This window comes from Corvus cornix, chromosome 1, assembly GCF_000738735.6.
Source record: "Corvus cornix cornix isolate S_Up_H32 chromosome 1, ASM73873v5, whole genome shotgun sequence".
Classification (NCBI taxonomy): Eukaryota; Metazoa; Chordata; class Aves; order Passeriformes; family Corvidae; genus Corvus; species Corvus cornix.
The window spans coordinates 19,173,485-19,195,268 of NC_046332.1; the positions used below are offsets into that span (position 1 = coordinate 19,173,485).

A 21,784-nucleotide genomic window follows, 5' to 3' on the forward strand; every position below is an offset into this window, starting at 1 on the left:
ATTGATTTCTCAGTAGCAGTTAAATAGTGCATTTCAAATTGATACTCTAAACTTTGAGTAGCTGTGGTTCTGCTGTGGTCAGTGCTTTTTGGCTCAGGAGAGAGCAGACACAGCCTCAGTGGTTTGGGTTCACAGAAGAAGCAGTAAAACAGGCAGACCACAATGAACAACTTATCTGACAGTTAAATGTTTCCAAGTTCAAGAGACCTCAGATAAACTAAGTTTTAACACCTTGTTAATCCCCATAATTTATTACTTGATTTTCTGTTCTTGCTGCTGATAGTGCCCAAGAGCCCTATTACTGCCTGAACAGTGTAGAAATACAGACTGAAGAGTTGGTCCTGGCCCAAAGAGCTTCAAATTTGAGTATGAACTGAACTGTGAAGGGAAGCAAAAGACAGAGATGAAAGAGGAAGAGGCAGTGGTCCAAATACCATCACCTTCATCACTGTCAAGACAGGTGTTATAGCAACAGGAACTTTTAAAGAGGAGGATGTGAACAGGAACAGGGCTTTTGGGGTGTGGTTCTTTCCTCAGCAGATCAGTAGCACAGGCTTATTGATAAACTTGTTTAAACTTGAGCTAGAGACAGAAAGTACTGTTCCCTGGGTGCTAGTGAGACAGAAATCTCACTAAACCTTTTTCCTACAAATGCAAGATGAAAAAGATTGAATAAAACAACAGGTAATATTATAGAGAAGAGCAAGTCAGTGGAAATTTGCAAGATAGAGTTAGAAAATGGAAAAGAACAGTCTTCACAGCTATTCTGGGTAGCTAAGAATAAGGTAAAATTGCATGTACAAAAGATAGAGAGAAGAAAGTTCTGATACTTGGTGCAAAAGGTTCTGAGACAGGAGAACAGATTCTCAATGGATAGGCAGGAGAGCAGTGTTTTAGGTATAAAAGGATGTGCAAAAGCATGAGCGTGCTTTGGGATTGTGGTTAGAGATCAGAGTTGAAAATATAGAGAAGTGTCCCCTTTGGGGACATGCAGACTTCCTGTATCTCTTAAGGAACTTGCTGTCTCTCCAGCAATGTCCAGTTACACAGCTTTGGAAGTGGCTTTTTCTGATGGTATCTTTTCCCCATTTCATAAGGTTCATTTTCTCTCTTTTGCCATCTCTGTTCTCATTAGATTAATCCATATTTGTTTGGAATGATGTCAGTATTTAGCAATTGTACTGGCATGATATGGCAGAATTCCTTTTTTCCCTTAGGACTGAACTTCTCAAGCCTTCTGTGTGTCAATTATTTGCTCTGCAGTTCAGAAACAGTGAAAACATGTGGCCTCTCACTTAAAAATGAAGCAGCCACCTTAAGAAAATGCTCTTTTCAGTGGTGATAAGTCAAAATCCACATTGCTCACTGCAGACTTACAAAGAATGTTGTTTCTATCTGGGTCAGTATTTGTTTGAATATTTTTTAGATTGCCCTAGAAACAGTAATGGCCTTTTTGTGGTGTGTTTTTTGGCAGCATTTGAGAGTCTCTTGCAGACAAAAATGTTCACTGTAAGTTATACAGGTACATGTTTACCTCCCTAGACATTCTTGTGGTCTGCTCTGGTTCAAATGGAAGCAGTGTCACTTGACATTCCAGGATAGCTGCATCTCTGCAGTTTTACACAAGTGCTGTACTCTTTGTGCTCAGAAAATATATGCTTCATCTCCAGGTTTATTTTAATGTCTTTTTGCTTTTTAATAATGTAGCAACATTTGGGGAGTTTTAGAAAATCCTATGTACACATGATCAGGGCAGGAGGGAAGAGAGGACCTAAATTCCTCTGCTAAATTGCTTGAAAATCATATGCTAGACACTAATCCCTTTTCCTTTAAGCATGTGGAAGTTGTGTGGGTGGTGTTTAAAACACTGTATTTAAGATTATAGAGTCATACTTGGCTTTGATGTGTGCCAACAATAGTAAACAGATACCATCTTATATAACAGTATTTTTAAAATCTTACACTTCAGTTAGAACACTTTTGAGTTCATCATTCTTCAAATACACTTACTAGATTTACTCTTGTAGAAGAAAGGGAGAGAAGTAGTGTCATTTAGAGAGGCCTATGGAGAAATGGCTTATTTTAGGGTTTTTTGACAGGAGAAATGACTTATTTTAGGATTTTTGACAGGACTCTTTAAGAAAACAATCCCAGGGTAAATACCAAGATCCAGATATTTTTGTTGATTTGAGAGATGCACAGAAAACCCCTTCAGGAAATATTTTTCAGGATCATTTGTTTTATTTTGTTTTCTTTCCTTGAATTGGCGTGGGCTTGCTTCTACTCTAATGATGAAGAAAGGCAGTACAAGGACATGGGGTGTATAAATCATTTCCTAAAAGACTGGCAGGTAGAGATTAGGATTTCCTTGTAAAAGGTCCTTCTATCCTTTTACTTCTGTACATTGTGTACATTGTGGCTTTCTTCATATTTTTGTTTCCTTCTAATATTATCTCTCTGAGGATTTTTGAACTGGTAGAGGGTTGCAATAAATTAACATGTAGCACAGTAACAGTATGTATGTGTAATTTAGTCAGATTTTCTTCTTTTTTTCCCAAATTGTATTATAAAAAGAGAAACTGTTACCAAAGCTCTGGGTATATATATTTGTAATGTGTGCACATGCAGTAGGGCTGTAAACTTTGGGCATCAGACCTTTGAGGGAAGTACAGTCACTGTTTAGTACCATCCTCTCGTGTGAGAGACTCCCCAGAACATTGTCTCAGCTGGAGTCAGTCATGAGCACTTCTTCTACAGGGGATAGCTTATGTAACTACAATTAAATACCTGAAATACTCAGACACTGCACATCCTCAGCCTAATTCTGTAGAGAACTAATGTTACCAAGACATCAAATCACATCCTTCTGATGAGCAGAAAGCAGAGCTGACTGACTCATCTCCTAGACAAGTGTCCGCAGGTTCAGCCTAATAGCATGAGGCATGTGCATAGTATCTGCCAGCCTCTGGTGCGAGGATCATTAGGACATGATGCAACAAATGCTACAAAAAGATCCCTGAAAATATTTATAGGAGATACCGTCTGTGGTTCAGGAGATGAATGTGGCAGGCAGTGGTTTCATTGCAAACAGGATTTTATTTTTTTCTTTCTGTGTTTTATATATGTAAACACATATATATTTAGATAACAGTCTAAACGTGCTATTAACTAGGACAGTCCCGATCTCAGCCTTAGTTTGATAAGTCCTGTTCTCCTTCCCTTTCCACCACCCCTGCCACCAACCAAAAGTCAAGTTAAAGTAACTCTTCAGATTTGAATAATGAACAGGTGCCTTCCAAGGCTGTGTATCCCTAAAACACGAGAAAGCAAGAGCAGTGAAATGTTAATTCAAACAGAAACTCAACTTAGCAGCCATCTCTGAAAGTTTCTTTCATTCTGTGTGACCCCTCCCAGATCTCTGCCAGAGGAGGGTGTTTCTCAGGGTGCCTGAAAGGTCACCAGGTTTCAGTGATGTAGGAGCAGGAGGAGAGGACATTGCAGAAACCTTCACCTTGTGAAGACTCGGTAATACCCGCATTTGGAGTGGGTGTGCGCTGTCTGCAAGGCCTCAAAAGAGCTCTGCATATGTGTGGATAAACTGGAGAGAGAGACACTGGGCGAGAAATGATCCCTGGCTGTTGCTGTTTCAAAGTATTTAGGAATGCTGACTCTATAAAATAGCTGCTGAGAAATAGGAGTTAACAGGTTTCAACAACCAGTTCACACCTTCATTTAAATAAAGAAAAAGATAAAAGACCTGTTCCATGACGCTGCAGAGAAAATAAATCTGTTGAATTTAGTGTGTTTTAAATTTGGGCCACCACTATTCCAAACGCTTCTTGGAAAAATCACAAAAAATCACCTTAGATATTATTTCATTAGCTAACCACTAATTTCCCAGCATCTGGTTTCTGTCTTGTCCAAAGTGCTAGCCAACAGAGCTCTAAAAACATTCTCCTGAAGACTTTTGTTTTCTGTGTTGCTGGTGGAGTTTTGGGGGGTGCAGTGTAAGTGAATAGACGGCCTAAGATCCTACTTAGTAGTTGCATCTAAGATACTGTCTTGGGTAAGGCATGAAAAACGAGTTGTTAAGGTGTAGTATGGCTGTGATCATATCTGATAAATGCTCTACTATTGTGTTTTTTTGTTTAAAGGTTATTGTCTTAACCTTTAAAAAAGCCTCAAAGCAATAAAATAAACAACCGTCCTCAAAAAACCCCCCAAAAAAGAACAACCAAACAAAAAGATCACAAAACCCCACAGTGAACCCTGAACCTTTTCTAACCCCGTTTCAGCATGATCCCAGTGCTGTAACCATTTAGGGTGGTTTATAAAGAGAATCAGAAAACATTTTGGAGCCATGGTTACAGGAGCTAAATAAGCAGTAGGCACTTGAACTGAGACAACTTTAACACCACAAAAGCACTGACTTTTGTAGTTTTTTTGTCTGAATTTAATGCAATGTTTCATTCTCTTTACTGTAATAAAAATTTGATGTGCATTCTTTCTTAAATGGCATCTGATGTGGTATCTCTCTTCAGCTCTTTGTGGTTTCCTGTTTTTCATACGCAGATGAAAGTATCTGCTGAGATCTATTATACTTCCCATTTTGTCATTTATGACTTTCTCAATACAACCCTGCATGTAACAAGTGGATTTCTTTCCACTTAGAAATGTAGCAAATATCTTATGCATTAAAAATACAGGAGTGTATCTTTAGTGTTGTACTTCAAATTACTGCTTGTTTTATTTTAGGATAACTGCACAGTATTTGTTACGCAGGACCAACTTAATACAGTTGGTTTCCCCTTCCCCCCCCCATACTAAGTAATTTACATTTGTGCATGAGAAAAATAGTTGGAAAAACAAAGGCAGTTTGATCTAATAAAATTTACAGGAAATATTACTAAGTCTGTGAGGTCTGTGTCTTTAGTTGATTTAGCAGTTACTAACAAAATATTACTATGAATGTGTGAGATCTTGTCCTAAATAATTATGCATTGCTTATATCTTGGTTAATTAGAATGTTTTTAAACATAATATAATCTGATCTCAATGTGTGGCAGAGCATTTTTAAGAGAAGGTGTTACGGCTTGGCAAAATTTGGGTTTCACCCTGACACAAGAAGAATTGCTGTTATTGAGAGTGATAAGATGGAGCACATCCAAGTGATCAGCCTCATCCCAGTTTCCAAATACAAAAACTCAGTTGGTAAAATAACTAACCTGCATTATCTTCAAGCGTGCAAATAGAAGCTGAATCTGACAGAACATGGCTTTGTGTGTTAGAAAGGATAATTCTAATTTCCTGTCTATTAAAGTTAATGTAGCTGCCATGGCTTATGGCAGGGCTTGGACCCTAGTGGTATCTGGTTGATTGCTGTCATGTTACTTGACCACTGTTGATGAGCTTTAGCTATAGCAAAAATTACATCTCTGTAGATATTAAATTGATGCTTATCATTCTGGAAAGTGAGGCTGTGAAGAAAGGAGTTCTTTACCAAGCACAGAGCTGGTCCTTTACATTATCTCTGAAAGGACGTGAGATTGTTTGCAGCACCTGCTTGGTAGGGTATTTTAGTTTCTTCAGTGTTCTTTTTGTTGTCCTCCTAAGGAAGCTTGAATATTTATCATTGTGAAATAAATGACACTTCAGCTGTTTTTAAAGGAAGGTAAGCCATTCTTGCATTTGCTTAGGCTGCTTTCAGAAAACTTAATTTGTATTTTTTTGTCTCTGTAGAGAAACCAAATTAATATTCCACTTCACTTCTTTAAAAGTTCTATTTTGATGTCTAAATGAGATACCAAATCTTAAATATGTTATTTTACTGAATTTATTATTTCTACTAATTTAACAGAACTATAGTGCCGTGGAAAGTGTTCAGGCAGTGCCTTCATGAAGTTCATCAGATTAGCTCTGGTTTGGAAGCAATGGCTCTTAAATCTACTATTGATTTGACCTGCAATGACTACATTTCAATTTTCGAATTTGATATCTTCACTAGATTATTTCAGGTAAGATTTAAAAATTTTAGATACTTGTGTGAATTTGAGAAACTTACTGCCCTGAGGGCAAGGGAGCAGATTTTTTAAAAAAACTGAAAGAACTGAAACATTATGATTTAGAAATAAATTGTGTATTTCTTTTAGTCCTTCAGAGGTGTTTGAGGCAGCAACACCCACATCTGAAAAACGGAAAGCATGCAGCAGCACCTGCTTCATTTCTGCACACGTCTAGTGTTATTGCAAGACCTTTGTGTTTGCTGCTTGCTTGCTTTTCACTATTTTTAAATACATTCCTAGAAAAGTAGACCTCCTGATAATCAGAGTTTTAGTTGTGTTTTTTGTTGTGCTTTTGTATCTACATACATGAGGTATTGCTACAAACACATAAAGACAGCTACATATTACTTTGTTTTAGGCTAAAGGTAGGCCTACGTCTTTTCTTCATGAACATTTTTTTTTGCCATTAATGCTTTGCTGTTTATTTTCAACAAGGAGCTATATTTGGGAATATCATTAATTGTATTACTGTTAATATTTATCTGAAATAAGGTTGTTATGTATGTTATGTGCCTTGTTTTAACCTTGTGTTCCTTCTACAGAACCTACTTAAAGTATTTTAGTCAGTATAGAAGACTGTGGTAGTTTGCTTCCATATTAGATGTCCTGCCTCTGAATTTATCACTTCGGGTATTTCTTTTATATATAGAAGCCATTGAGATATACAACCATTTATTTGATAATTTATTCTCTTTACCCTGTAAAGTGATAAACTAGTACAGAGCCTCAAGTTGCACTAGGGAGGTTTAGACTGGATTTTAGGAGAAGTTTCTTCACTGAAAGGACTATCAAGCACTTAGTGACCTTATTTAGTGGGGGACTTGGCAGTGCTGGGTTAACAGCTGGACTAGATCTTAAAGGTCTTTTTCCAACCTAAATGAATATATCGTTCTTTAGCCTGATGGAGATATGTTCAAAATATCAATTTTATATCAAGCCCTGTGTTGATGTTTGTTCTGTTTTCCACATTATCCTGTGTTAATTGTTGCTTAGATGTCCTAGTTTTGCTGTTGTGGGAAAGGGTGCCATTATGAAGTTGGCATTAAAATCTGGCAAGAGGGGATTGATGATTTTAGTATATAGAGTTTTGATTATCTCTTCTCCGTTATGAGTCAAAACAGTATCATAGTTACAAATGTTAATGGTGTCAGTAATCTCTGTTTAATTTAACCTCAAATATTGGTCACTTACTTTCTTTGTGAGGCCATTGCCTGTTTGATTCAGTACTTTGCCTTGTGCTAGAAGAAGGGGATCAGCAGTATTGATACATGTAAAGAGAGATGACTGGTAAGGGTTAACTTTTAATTCAGCAAAGAAGCAGAGACAAATGTTTTGCCAAACAGATTAGGTGCAATAGCTGCCTAACTGTTGAACTGAACTTGCACTGAACTTGGTCTGAGAACCATTCCCATGAGGTTACATTTTACTTCTTTAGTGTTTAAACAGCTTCTGTAACTATGTGTGCATACACCCACAGAGAAAATCCCAATTAAGTAATCAAAATACTGTTTTGCCAACTGTGGGTTATGTTACAGAAAAGCTGCATTTGTAATGATCCTTATTCACTGAAGAAAGTAAGACTAGTTTTTATGGAGATCCTGTGAAAGTGAAGTTGCTCCCCCTGCCTCCCCACTGTATGTATGCACAGCTTTAAGTGCTGTGTTCCCTGACCAGAGGGGTTAGCACAGCAGAGTATCTGGATGCTCTGAAGGAACTTCAGTCTGTTGCTGTTAGCATGTGCTTTGATGTGAAAATACTTCCATGGAAGAGAAATCTTGTCCCATTTAGCACTTCTGCTCTTGTAAGACTCTGTGTACACAAGGCAAGCTATGGGTTCTTGCCTTTGAATGGTTTGGGTTGGAAGAGACCCTAAAGATCATGTTGTTCCAACCACCCTGCCATAGGCAGGGACACGTTCCACTAGACCGGGTTGCTCAGAGCTCCATCCAACCTGGCCTTGAACACTTTAAAGAGTGGGGCATCAACTGAAAAGCTGTGGATCAACTTCCATGGGCAACCTGTTCCAGTGCCTTCATAACACTTAGAGCGAAGAATTTTTTCCAAACATCCTACCTAAACCAACAGTCTTTCAGTTCAAAACTGTTGCCCCTTGTCCTATCACTCCAAGCCCTTGTAAAGTCCTTCTCCAGCTCTCTTGTAGACCTGCTTAGGTACTGGGATGCTGGTCCAGGTTTCCCCAGAGCCTTCTCTTCTCCAGGTTGAATAATCCCAACTTTCTGAGCCTGTCTTTATAGGAGAGGTGTTCCATCCACCTGATATCTTCCTTCTCCTCTGGGCTTGCTCCAGCAGGTCCATGTCCTTCCTGTTCTGGGGGCCCAAGAGCTGGATGCAGTTTTCCAGGTGGGGTCTCACAAGAGCTGAGGAGAGGGAGAATCCCCTCCCTCACCCTGCTGGCCATGCTGCTTTGGATGCAGCCCAGGACACATTTGGCTTTCTGGGCTCTGAGTGCACCTTGCTCTGGGTTGTGTCCGGCCTCTCATCCACCGGCATGGCCAAGTGCTGCTCATCAGGTCTGCTCTCAATCCATTCTCCACTCAGCCTGTACTTGTGCTTGGGATTGCCCCAAGCTGTGCAGGACCTTGCACTCGGCCTTGTTGAAGTTGTTGAAGGAGCTGGTGAAATGCAGTGTTGAATCTAGGAACTGTGATTTTTTTTTTTTTTTTTTCCCTCCTTGGTTTTGGACAAATTTAAACACTTCAGGTTTCTTATGGCCTCTCTGCTGAAACCTGTCTTCTATTCCATGTGTCCAACTCGAAGTAGTATAAATTTTAAAATAAACAGGTGATCATCTCTGTGTAAGTAGTGGTTAGGGTTTGCCTGGGAAATGTAACACTCTCAAGCAGAACTGTTAGGATAATCTGCTCAAGCATGTCACACAGGCATTTCATCTCTGCCTCATTAGCCCTTAAAAAATCTTTTAAAGGGAATTTGCAGGGCACATAAGAACACAAGCATCTTGTCTTGTGTCACTTAACTTCACCTGCCTTGATCTTTAGAGAAATAGATAAAAAAATCTGCAAACCATTCAGAGGCAGTTTCTTGTCTTCCCAAATGCTGGCAATGGACATTTATAAATCTGTATTAATCCACTACTCAAAAAAAATCATCCTTCATTTACAGTAAAGGACTGTTCTGTATTCTTTGAAGTGATAGCATATCAGGCATGTTTCACTGAGTTGTTTGAAGCATTTGCTATTCAGGTCAGCAAATACTCAGGTGAAGTGCTGTCAATATTTGTTTTGTTCTCTGTCTTTAATACCATTATGGTGACTGAAGAAATCAAGAGGTAGAGAATAAAAAAAGGAATGACAGCTCAAATTAGTGGCTTTATTACAATTCATTTGTTAATGTTGCTTATCATTAACTATGAAAGTGCTTCAGGACCTCTCAAGAATAGGCTTAATTGTGGTTTTATTAAACCATCATGGAGTCATACTTTCCAGGTTCTAACTAAACATGATGTTTAATATTTAATGTAGCTGTGAATAGAAGGTCTCTTAAATTCAGGGTCTTCAAAATCCTTATCCAAAAATTTGTACTTGGTGTTCTTGGAATAATTCTTTCGAAGGAACACTTGTAGCAAAGTCGGGTATATAGGACAGTCCTTTGTACCAATTAGACCTAAAGCAAAAGTGTGTGTTTTTCAGCTGAAGCTGAGAACACTTCACGTGTCTCTGACCTACAGACCTGAGTTTTTTTAGAAATGAAGAGCTACCTGGCTGCTTCTCCTCACTTGTTTGCCTTCTCTTTGTAGCCGTGGGGCTCAATCTTAAGGAATTGGAACTTCTTAGCTGTGACACATCCTGGATATATGGCATTCCTGACGTATGATGAAGTGAAAGCAAGGCTGCAGAAATACAGCACTAAACCTGGGAGGTGAGAGGTTTTGCTGCGTACTGCTTTTCAAATAAACTTGCTGTCTCAGAACCTATATAATTATTCTAGGTTCGCACTTCTATTTTGCATATTTTTGTGTTTTATTTAACACTCACTTTAGCACTGAAGAAGTGAAGCAAAAAAATACTGTATTAGCACATAAAAGTCTAAATATGTAAAAATTAACAGAAAGAAATTGAAAATAAATTGCTTTTTCTTTGTTCTTCTGAATCAGGTAAAACAAGCAATGCATTCTTGAAAAGTGTATTTTAAAATATAATTTGATTTTCAAAATTTACCTTGAAATTTACTTAATAGTAAAAAATCATCTTAACAACTTTCATGGTAACATTGAAGCCATAAATTTAATCCGTGCTTTTGTGTTCCATTTGTGTTTCATATCTCTTTTTTTCCTTTACAGTAATCATTCTATATCATAAACTCTTCACCTAGAAAAGCAATCAGTCAGATTAAAGATCATGACCTGTTGAGTTTTTAAATACTTTCTTTGTGGTGCTATACATAGTAAATTATTTAAACTGAGGTTTTACCATTTATGTCACTGTTGTCCTGGGGTTTTTTTCTTCTTCCAGATGGGAGGAAAAAAAATTCAGTAATTACTTTAATCCTACATTACTTAGCATTTATTTTGCTAATTTTATCTTAAAGTTACGAATCTTTTTCCCTAATGCCTACTTGTGTAAACTTCTGCAGAAACACATGTACGCATAAAGTGCATTGTTTTGAAACTCATTAGTGAAGTCTGCCAACTTCAAAACTTCACAACAGCTATACCCATATTCAGTACTTGGTTTCTTTTGATTTTTAGCAAACAGTATACTGTATCTTAAGTTACCAAAGTAGTCAAGTGCATATATACAAAAATCTTGTGGTTCCACTGATTTTTAGCTTGATACTCATGGACACTACTACATAAGTCAAATAACTAGGTTGATTTTGAGAGTGTTTGATATATTTAGTATTTTCTCTATTATTGATCCTGATGCTGTAACAGAGAAATTACCCCAAGTAGCTTTTATGTTCCTTGTAAATAAAGAATTAGTTCTAAAATAGCTTTCTATTACATACCAGAAAATTACTTTCTGAATTGCTTAAGTGAAGTGCTGGAGTGTGAAAGAGGGGATATGAAGTAAAATTTCTTCTTTAATCTGCCTAAAACATCCTGCAAATTACAAGATTCTGTTCAAATGAATAGTTAGAACTTCAATGTAATATGGGCTCTCCTGAAGGTTGTAAGAGCTCTGTCAAACTTCAGAGAGGTTTAGATTTCTCATAATAATTTGGAGTGAAATAAATTATAGATGTGTAATTAAGAAACGCTGCTCTGTAATACAGAATTGAGTTTGTGGCCTTTTGCTGTGAGATGCTTTTCGCAGTGAAGTTTGTGCATGTGGGATGGTGTCTGACATGAAAGGGAGTAGAGTTTTTAGTATGAAGCACTATACACCCCCAATCCTGTTGCCTGTAATCTTCCTTTTCTTCTGATTCAGTTCTCTGTCTACATTATGTATACTCCCAGCTATTGCCTGTAACACACAGAAGTATTTAAATCTAAGTCCAATTGTGTAGTTAATACCTGATTTTTCCAAAACAGAAGTGATACTTCTTTTGTTCACCTTCACAGGCTCACACAAAATTACCATTTGCTAGTAGGATAGGTTTTATCCTTCATCTTCCCCATTACTGTTGCATCTAAAGATGCTTTGTATTTCTCCTTCCATTTGTTCAGGTTATTGGCCTGTGTGCGCACAAAAGGTGTCTGTTGTAGCTATGGAGACTTGATAATATCATACACTCTTCTTGAAGAGGTTTATGGACATGTCTTGAGTGAGACTGTTCACAGTGAATGTGCAGCTTTCACTCTGAGAACTAAAACACAGGCAGATGAAAAGCAGGGGGTAGGCAGCTACTCTTACTTTATTTCCGCCTGTGAGAAACTGACAGTGTAGAAGAGGCAGGTTTATTTAAGGTTATACAAAGAACGTGGCAGAACTGGGAATCTGACCCGAATATCCAGGGACCTAATTCAGTGTTTGAACCAGAAGCCATCCTTGTTCTCTTCACTTTTTTTTTTGCTGAACTCTGAATTACACTGACTTTTCATTCATCCTGTTTTTATCAAGCTACATTTTCAGACTGAGTTGCACTCGCCTGGGCCAGTGGGCCATTGGGTATGTGACTGGCGATGGGAACATACTGCAGACCATACCTCACAATAAGCCTCTGTTTCAAGCTTTGATTGATGGCAGCCGGGAAGGATTGTAAGTACAAATTCTTACAGCCACCCTGGCTATGAAATCCTGATTTCCTTGTTCTCCTAATTCTTCTATAGGTAGTTAAAGATGTTTAAAACAGAGAATCTGCATATGGTGGTTAGCATTCTTTCAGAGTTTAAGGACCATTTATTTAATTCATTTAAAAAGCACTTATTTCTAGTGAATTCCATTTACCAGAGTTACTGAAAGTTAACCAAAGTCATATCTCATAGCAAATAAATTCCACGAGAAAATAAAATGAGACAGCTGTTGCATTGATCACTCCTTTCCCCCACAGCCCCCCACGAGTTCCCAATGCACTTAAGCTTGTTGAACAGTTATTACTTCCAGTTACTCATGTGTCTAACTCTGGACAATGATTTGAAAGCTATGTAATTGCTTTTTTATATATTGTGCAGCCAGAACATTTTCCACATTCTAATAGTTTACAGAAAAGATTTATAATTATTAGAGAATGTAAGTTTATAGGGAGAAGTAGTACATTTTTACTGGGTTGGCTGAACTAACAGACAAATATTTGGTGTTGGAATCTTTTCACTGGGATACATGTTTTGGTATACGCAATATAAATATATATAATGTGAGAGAAAAAGGAAAGGTAGTTGATGAATCCTCAAAAAAAAAAAAAAAAAAAAGATTGATAAATCTTTTGCAACCATGTATTTTTTCTCAGTCCTATGCAGTCTAGTATTTTTTTCTGGTATGATGATTTCATACTTGTAGTAAAAGCACACTTATATTGGTAGTGTTTCTCTCTGACAAAAACTGGAGCTGAGAATATTTAAGGCAGAGTGATGTTTTTGTACCCTATAACTTTTTCATTATGTGACTTAACAATATATGGCCTTTAAGAAACTGTTTGCAAGTTACAGGTAACATAAACCTGAATATAGAAAAATCTAGGGTTGCTGTAATACCATTTAACCTATTGCTAATTTCCCACGTGACTAAAATGCTCCCATCATGTAGATTCTTGTCATAATATACAGATATGCACATAAGTAATATTGTGTCATATATAATATATATATCACAATACAGATACACACAAATGTGTTACCATCTTTTCTGCTGCTTTACTTGAAATAGTCTTAAGAGTCCCTGAGCATGATGCTCTCAGTGGGGAAATCACTAGGAAGTATGAGCTCACTGTGAAACAAAGATCTGAAATAATACTCTTTTGAGCTACCCCTAGAAGGTTATCTGCTAATCAAAGCTCAGATGCGTTCTGGTGGTAGCTCTGCAAGTGATGTCAAAACCTTTCCTCTGCTCTTACAAATATGCTTGAGCATGTGTCAGAATGAATATGTAGCAATTCAGTTGCATTCAAAAGAAAAATAGATGGCTGAGGAAAGATGATTTATTTTAGTAATGTCTACTGTAACTTATTCTGCCCCCTTGAAATTTTTTAAGTATGATTTAGCTAATAAAGCTAAAGATATGTGCATATTTATAACAATCTTCTTGTGATGCAGCTATCTGTTCCCAGATGGACGAAGTTATAATCCTGATTTGACAGGATTATGTGAGCCCACACCACATGATCACATAAAAGTCACACAGGTATGTTACAGAGTTTTGAGTGACTTTGTAATCTTCACTTCCCTTAGTATCTCACCTAGCAATAATAATAAACTTTTATTAAAATGTGAGTAATAAGTTCATAAGAGTGAAAATAATGTTGTTGATAGAAGGGCTTAGGTGAAGAACAGGATAAAAATCCTTTAAACTGTAGAGCTGATGGTGATGCAGATGGCATGTCTTGGAATGTTTTGTTTATTGTGAGCCTTTTCCAAGTGAGAAGTGTTTTAAACAGCTATGAAAGGTTTTTCTGATATCTGTGTAACAACAGGTTTATGTAGCTTGTTTTTTCCTTGCTAATAGCAGAGGGAATACAGAAACAAAATGAGGATCAAATAACAGTTTTGAAACCTGAGTAGGAATGGTACAGTTTGTTGGCAAGTCCAGGAGGAGGAGTATAGTTCATACATCGTAAAGATGTTCCGGGGTATCCAGTTCTCTCCTTTCTTCTTTGTCTAGGGTGCAAATTAAAAAAGAGATCGGGAAAACAGCAGAAGTAATTAAATGCCTAAATAGAGTCACTTTGTAGAGAATTGCAGAGAAAATTAGACTATGAAGTTGTGTTTAAAGTCTTGTTAAGTGATGATGTGATTAATTGTGCAGATGTTTGGTAGTCAAGTAGTAGGAAGTAGCCCCCCCAAGACAAATGCTTGATTAAAAATGGTGCTGAAATCAAGACTAGAAGGTTAAGCCATACTGTGTAGAACATTTTTCCTGATGAAAACATCTGGAAGACTTGAGGATATGTTCAAAGAAAGACATCAGACTAAATACAAGCCATACTGTTCCCAACGATCTTCTGTTTCCTCAAATCAGACTGGATGACCTGCTGAATCTTCTGTACTTCTGGGTGCTCCATGTGCATTCCATCACCAGAAGTATTTTAGAAAAGAAGCATTCTTTACCATCTGTGGTATTATCAGAAATACCGTTACAAAAATATCTGTTTTGTAAGTAAGAGAATTCCTAAAAACAATTACCTGAAGAAAACCTGAATACTTCCACTTGTCTGACTTCCATCTTTCCCTTCCAGTCTTAAGATAATAATGAAAGAGTAATGGAGATTTATCAGGTATTTGTGTTGCGCAGAGCAGTGCTCTAGCCCATATATTCACTTTTTCCTCAAGGAAAGGAGAAGCAGCACGTGGTCAGTGATTACCGTGTTCTTCACAAGCCAATCATTTTATTTCGAATCCATTGAATGAATCTAGTTGTGAATCCAGTTGTTTGTGAACATGTAGTTATGAGGACATCATTAGCTAATTACGATGGTGATTCAACAGTGTGAATTATGTGAGTCTACCTTAAATAGTATATAACTGAAGAGGTTTAAAGTTGTCACTATACCTACCTAAACTATGAAAAGATGGTATTGAAGTGGCTGCAGGGCTAGATTGCTGCAAATGGATTCTTTGCTAGAGCTCCACTGTAAGCATCTTTAGTACACTGACTACAGCTGCAGATACAAGCTCTCTCTTTTGTTTTGTCTTTTTCTTAGCCTCATGTCCCCTCACTTTACTTAGCAGTAGCTGCTTACTCTCCTGTGACCTGGATTCTACTTACTTTAAGCTTTCAAAAATTGGTTTTTCAAGGCTAAAAAAACCTTATTTCAATACAAATGCATTTAACTGTCTGTTCCTCAACAATAACTAATTCTAGAAAACTGTTCTGGATTTGAGTTTTGTCTGTTTTTTATTCCTCCTAATGGTGGTGTTCTACCTTCCTGTCAGTCTTGTAAGGAGGCAAAGTACTGAATAATCTGTGCATGACTGTTGCCAAGTTATCCTGCAGGGTGTTCTTGCTATGCTTCCTTCACAAGGATTGTGTACTTTAACATACTGCTATACGGTGTCCTTGCTGTAGGTAGAAAGCCCTCTCACTTGTCAGTTTTCAATCCAATAATATTCTTAGTCCTAAACTCATACCTGCGGCTGCTGGGTGTGGGGTCGGCAATCACGATGGGCGCCAGACTGTAGGACAGCGGGGTGGTTCGGACGGACGGTGACGAGAGATCTCTATAGGCAGATCTTGGAACATGCGGTTTATTGCAAAGGGCGTGGGTATAGGGGCACTGCTTAGAGCTGCAGCTGGCAGCTCTGAGCAGGCCCAAGAGAGCAAGAGAGGAAGCGGGTAAGAGAGAGAGAGAGCGAGAGGAATGAGAGTGAAAAAGTGTGTGTGAAGAGAGAGTAAGAGTGTGTAAGAGTAAGAGAGAGAGTGAGAGAGTGACTGAAGTTCTGGTTACAATACAATAAATCATCTTCTGTACTGAATATTCTAATTGTCACTAACCAATCTAATACAAGATACAAATCCTATAGCATTTACATACAGCCTATAAGAGTTCTTATATTACCATAGAGTGTTACATCTTAACTTCTAAAAACTACTCTTTGGACCCCTTCTGCTGAGCTAGTAGGGTCTGCTCTGACCCTTGGACCTGCCTGCAAGCAGAAGGTATTGTTCAATTAAGAGGGGATTACCTTCAGTCGGCCATACCATTGTTTTCCAGTTGTTCAGTAACTAAGACTTGGTATCTCAAAAGTGGCTTTCATTTCGATGTCGCCTGTAGTTTTCATATTCCCAAAATCTTTTGTCAGGCAATCATATTTATAAGGCTTTCCTGTTTCATCTTCCCCAACACATACCTAGAAATGAAAATCCTGGTTTTGTCCCCATTCATCACTTAGCTTTTCACTTAGAACTGTATGTTCATTTTCTTCCTTCTAGCTGCAACCAAGAAAAGCAGATGTGTGCCCTGCATAGCAGTTACATGTTACAAGTATGTACAAAATCTAATAGGCACAGATATCTTAAACACTTTTTGGCATGAGTTGTAGTATATCACAGGTTTGAGGAAGCAAAAATGTAAGCTGTTTCAGTAACCTTAGTGTGGCTTTTAGATCAGTAGCAAGAGTTTCCTTGATAAATAAGGAAAGCAGGTTGGGAAACGGCATTTGGAGGAGTATATTCTTTGTGAACAGATCATTGGGAAGAAGTAATCACTTGACTTTCTTTTGTTACAGGAGCAGTATGAATTGTACTGTGAAATGGGTTCCACTTTTCAGCTGTGTAAAATCTGTGCAGAGAATGACAAGGATGTGAAGATAGAGCCTTGTGGACACCTTATGTGCACTTCTTGTCTTACAGCATGGCAGGTACTGTCATAATTTAGTTTGTGGAGAAGAGAATGAATTTCTCTGTTACATTCCTGTTTACAATGTGGGTACATGATTACTTTTCCAGGTGCAAGGATGTATATATTTAAAATTATAAACGTCATTTTGCAAACCAGAAATCTGTGAAAAGCAAAGCTCCAGGAGTCTTTGCAGGCTGGACTTGTAGTTTTGCCAAGGCCATTTGCTGACTGCTGCTGAGTGGAAGCTATTTCCTGAGTGCAGTACCTACTCAGACAGTACAAGCTGGGCATTTGGTGCCAATTCAGTCACTTCATGATGTATTTAAAAGGCACAAAGAAGACACGTAGCTGCTGGGAATAACTGACTAGACAGCATTTTATGAGGAGAAGGGATGTCTTTGGTGAGAGAAGGATTCAGCCAGTAGTACAGGTCATGAATTGACCTGTGGAAAATTAAGCTTTTGGGATGCCTGTGTTTCACGTTAGAGATGTGTAGCACTAAAACATTTTAGATGGTTGTTGGACTAAGAGATTGAAAGGAGGGGAAACTCCCTTCTCTCAACATCATTTATGGAACATCAAAAAAACCCAGAGACTTCCTGGTGACACAGGCTGGTGTATTTTGTCCCATCTTGTTCACAGATGCACCAGTCTGTGGGAGAAGGGAGAACAGGTACCTTTAGTTCAGGGTAGTTGACCTAAAAAGTAAAATCTAAAGCTAAGGTCATTCCTCTTTACAATTATGCATTGTCCCTGCCCCTTCTTTCATATCTATATTTTATGGGGAGAAGACTCATCCAAGTTCTCAGAGAGAACTTTGCTCCACAGTTTATAATCAGTCTTTGCTTACAAATGTAGTGAGAAGAGTAAAAAGAATCCTTGAGTCTAGTCCATTTTGGACCTGCTTTTAAATGAATTCACCTCCATTAATGTGTTTTCATTCTTACATTTGTGGCATGTCTTCATTTCATGTCATAATTTTCCTTTTCTAATTAGGACATTTTCTACCTAATTAAGAAAGTCTCAGTGGCAAACCAATGTGATATATCAGAAGTATAATTTGAGTTTTTCTTCCATTAGCAATAAAGCTTTCTTGAAAAAGAAGTACTCTCAGTTTCCAATTTTGTGTTCTTTGTGAAATCTGAGTTTGATGTTCCAAGCACAAATCTTTCAAACTGGCCATAGATCAGAAATTCTGAGGAAATTCCATTTGAGGCATACCCACGTAAGGATATTTATTTCACTACTAAGCAGCTGCTGAGATGGAACAATGTTTCTCATTTCAGGAGTACCCTTTCTCTATTCTTTCAGGTTTCATTCTGAATGACAGACATAGAGGTCTGACTGCATAAATCATTGATTTAAAAAATTCTGAAAAATTCTGGGAGGTCTGTAGTTTGTTGATTTTGTTTGCTTGTTCATTTGTTTTTTGGCTCAGCTGACAGGGCTAAGCAGAAGCCCTGACTGAAATCTTTGTACTTTTGGTTGTCGGGTCATGGTAGGAGCATGTTCCAATCTTGGGGCAGTGATGTGCTCTGACTCTGGAGGCTTGAGAAGCTGAGGTCCCCAGTACTTGGCTGAGGGATAGGGATTCAGGAAGATGATGACAAAGCATTTTAGGCTCAGAGAACTGACGTGTTTGAAAGCACCAGGCTTCATCAGAACATTGCTACCAGCTGTAATTGGTCAGGTACATTTCAGACTTCATTACAAATTTAACTTTTGTATAATTAGCTAGGCAATGAAGAAATATTACATTGTAACAGCATCAGCTGTTGTGAGCTTCTGGTGGGTTGTTTAATTGGCAGCATAATGGCTCATTAGGCATGCCTCAAGAGATCCAATACAGATGTTTCCACTAAGCAGAAAAAAACTGAGTAAGCAGCATCAGATCTGCATAGAATACTAAGGATGATTGAGCTGTTCACCTTTCTGGAGCTCAGTTGCTCAAATAAGACTTGGTTTACTTGTTTCCTTTTTTTTGTTACACAACAGGAGTAAAATTTACACCACAGAAGTCTGTTGTCTGAAAATTACATGTTTTCTAAAAGCATATGGGCATATAGGCTGTATCGTAAGGTTCATAATGTTCTAAATAACCTTTCTGAGAGCATGGATAAGTGTGTGTATTAATACAGACATCTTGGATATATATTCATACTATTGAATACGAGTCTGCTGATGTGTTTGGTTACTAAGGCTTTTTAAAAGAAAGGATGGAAACTGCTAGTGCAGAACTATTTGACAACATAGGTACAAGAAAGCCCTGAAAAGTAAAAGCTCTGTGCCTCGTTGATAAGGGCTTTTTTAGAAAATGAAGCTGTAAGGAATTGCGTAGAGTGAGGGAGGACTTCTGTTCACTTGACAGTGGGTACTTCAGTAGGACCATATCATTTGAAGATGGTTTTTGAGGTAGTAATGTTTACTAATTAGTTGTACTTATGGTGCTGGAAGTAGAGTACATATGTCTTTCCATACAAAATGAAAATCCACTACCAATCCTGCAAATGATGTCAAGAGACATCATTTATACTTACCTGGCCTTGTGATGCAGCTCGTCCAAAAACTCTTAATCGTCTGTCAGTTTAGTAAGACTGGCAAGTGTCAAGATAAAAAAAAAGCTAGAAAAAATTTGTTTTTACATCTGAGAAATCAAAAATCTGTGCTTGCTTGGTTGTACTTCAGTATAGGTAAGTTGTTTAGACTTAATTTTGGTGTTCATGTCACTTAAGCTGTCTGTCTACCTGACTGCAATTACAACACAATGTGATTCTGATATCACTTTGAATTACCTTGAAATCTCAAAGCTTCGTGGTTCTTCTGGGTGTGGGTTTATTTGTGGTTTTATTTGTTTGGTGGTGGGTTTTTGTTTTGTTTTTTTTTATAATTCAAATCTATGTTATGCTTCTTGATGGAAATATTTCTTCGTAAGTGCTTGAAAGACTTTTCTCTGGTTTTTGTTCCTTAGTAGTCTGAATCTAAAGGCTTCTTGTTTATTTCTCATTAGAAAAAAATACGTATCTGAAATAAGTAACAGGAATTTAATATGGCTGCTTGAAAATCATTGAACACATACCACTTAAAAAGTAAAATTCAAGTAGTTCTTGTTTCTGATAACATGTGAAAAGAATTCCGTGTCTTATAAAATGTATTAAAAATGTAGTTAAGTCCTGATTTTTTATGTAAACTTAAAAAAAGCTGTTTGTAGCTTTAGGTGTTCTGAATGCTAGTAATGCTGCAGCTGTGGTGGATTGAATATGTTTTTCCAAGAAGAGCTGCATGCCATAAAACTTGCCTGCATTTCCTAACTTCACATGAAAAAGAAACCCTTTATCGTTAATATAAAAGATAAAGAATATAATGCATTATATCTGTCTACACACCTCACCTTCTTTCTCTTGAAGAAATAGCAAAATTGTAAGCCTGAAAGGAAACATGTTGCTTCCTGACCTGTAATATTAAGACTGTTTTAGTGCTTTGTAGAGGTAAGTTACATTTTCATTAGTAATTTAAGTGAAACTTAATCTGTTGAAGAGAGACAGCTTTAAAAGTGCTGTCATTTTAAGATTTACTATAGTTAAATATTTGTTAATCTGTTTCCTGCTTACTCCAGTACTTCTTTACAAGCTTTTAGAGACCAGTTACGAATGTTTCTGTGCAAAAGGTACAAGTCCTACTTTTAAAATTATTGCTGTTTTTTTTTCTTTTTTTTTTTTATATTTATCTACTTTTTTGTCTTGCCGTAGGAATCGGATGGCCAAGGCTGCCCTTTCTGCCGCTGTGAGATCAAGGGAACTGAACCAATCATTGTGGATCCCTTTGATCCCAGGGATGAGAACTCCAGGTGCTGCAGTATTATGGATAGCTTTAGTATGCCCATGTTGGACTTGGATGACGATGATGATAGAGAAGAGTCTCTAATGATGAATCGTTTGGCTTCAGTCCGAAAGGTAACTTTTCAAACGCTGTACCACAGCTAAACCCAGAATGTTTGTAAACAAAGCTGCCTGTAACTTTAAACAATGAGAGGTTGCACTTCATGCTTCAGCTCTCAGCATTTCTCTCAACAGTTGTTGGGTTGAAAAAACAAAATGCATCAATACTACAGCATTAAAACTGAAGTTGGATTGGAGAAAAAAAATATTCCAGATTCTCAGCTGATGTGAACTGAGATAGCTTTTTTTGTAATGGGCAAAGCATGAATTTGCACCAGGTGAAACTCTTACCCAAACTATTCTGTATGGACAATTCCCCAAGCTTTTATTTGTAAAGAACAAAAAAATTCCCATATACATTTGTTTTCTGCACATGTGTGTACACATGTATAGAGTGCTTTAGGATTAAACTTGAGTTTTTAAACAGTTTTCAATATTATTACTTTATAGAAGTGACTTGACACCTAATTCATATTGTACACATGTAGCTTTTAGTTACGTTTCATGTGAGTTGTCTATGATTTTTTTTTTCCCTGTAATTTTTAGTATTAGGTACTCTTAGTGGGAAAAGTGTTTTTGAGATTGTCCATAGTGACTTTGTGTTTTGGGATGTTTTTTGAGCTGAAAGTGCTCTGTGTTAAATTCTGGGATCTTTCGTTGCAGGAGATTTTATTACTGATAAATAAGCACTGTCACTGAAAAAAGTTTATTTTGTAGTGGTAGTTTTTACTACTGTATTTTAGCCTGGGATAGATATTGTCAGAGGCCATGCAACACTGATTTCGACAGAGCATTTACTAGATTTTACCTTATACTAAGGTCATCTAGATTGAATCATTGCCTTAGAATTAATTCTGTAACATCTTACTTTCCCAT

General features: G+C 37.4%; 1 protein-coding gene across 4 annotated transcripts in view; it reads left to right on the plus strand.

Moving 5' to 3' along the window:
* CBLB (Cbl proto-oncogene B) overlaps positions 1 to 21,784 on the plus strand; it is a 128,809-nt gene that overhangs the window by 73,221 nt on the left and 33,804 nt on the right. For all 4 annotated transcript variants that reach the window (XM_039557733.1, XM_039557725.1, XM_039557730.1 and 1 more), the window contains exons 5-10: positions 5,858 to 6,014; positions 9,838 to 9,959; positions 12,104 to 12,241; positions 13,732 to 13,819; positions 16,861 to 16,992; positions 20,720 to 20,923. In XM_039557733.1, the coding sequence (XP_039413667.1) occupies positions 5,858 to 6,014; positions 9,838 to 9,959; positions 12,104 to 12,241; positions 13,732 to 13,819; positions 16,861 to 16,992; positions 20,720 to 20,923 (841 nt within the window). The remainder of the gene's footprint in view (positions 1 to 5,857; positions 6,015 to 9,837; positions 9,960 to 12,103; positions 12,242 to 13,731; positions 13,820 to 16,860; positions 16,993 to 20,719; positions 20,924 to 21,784) is intronic.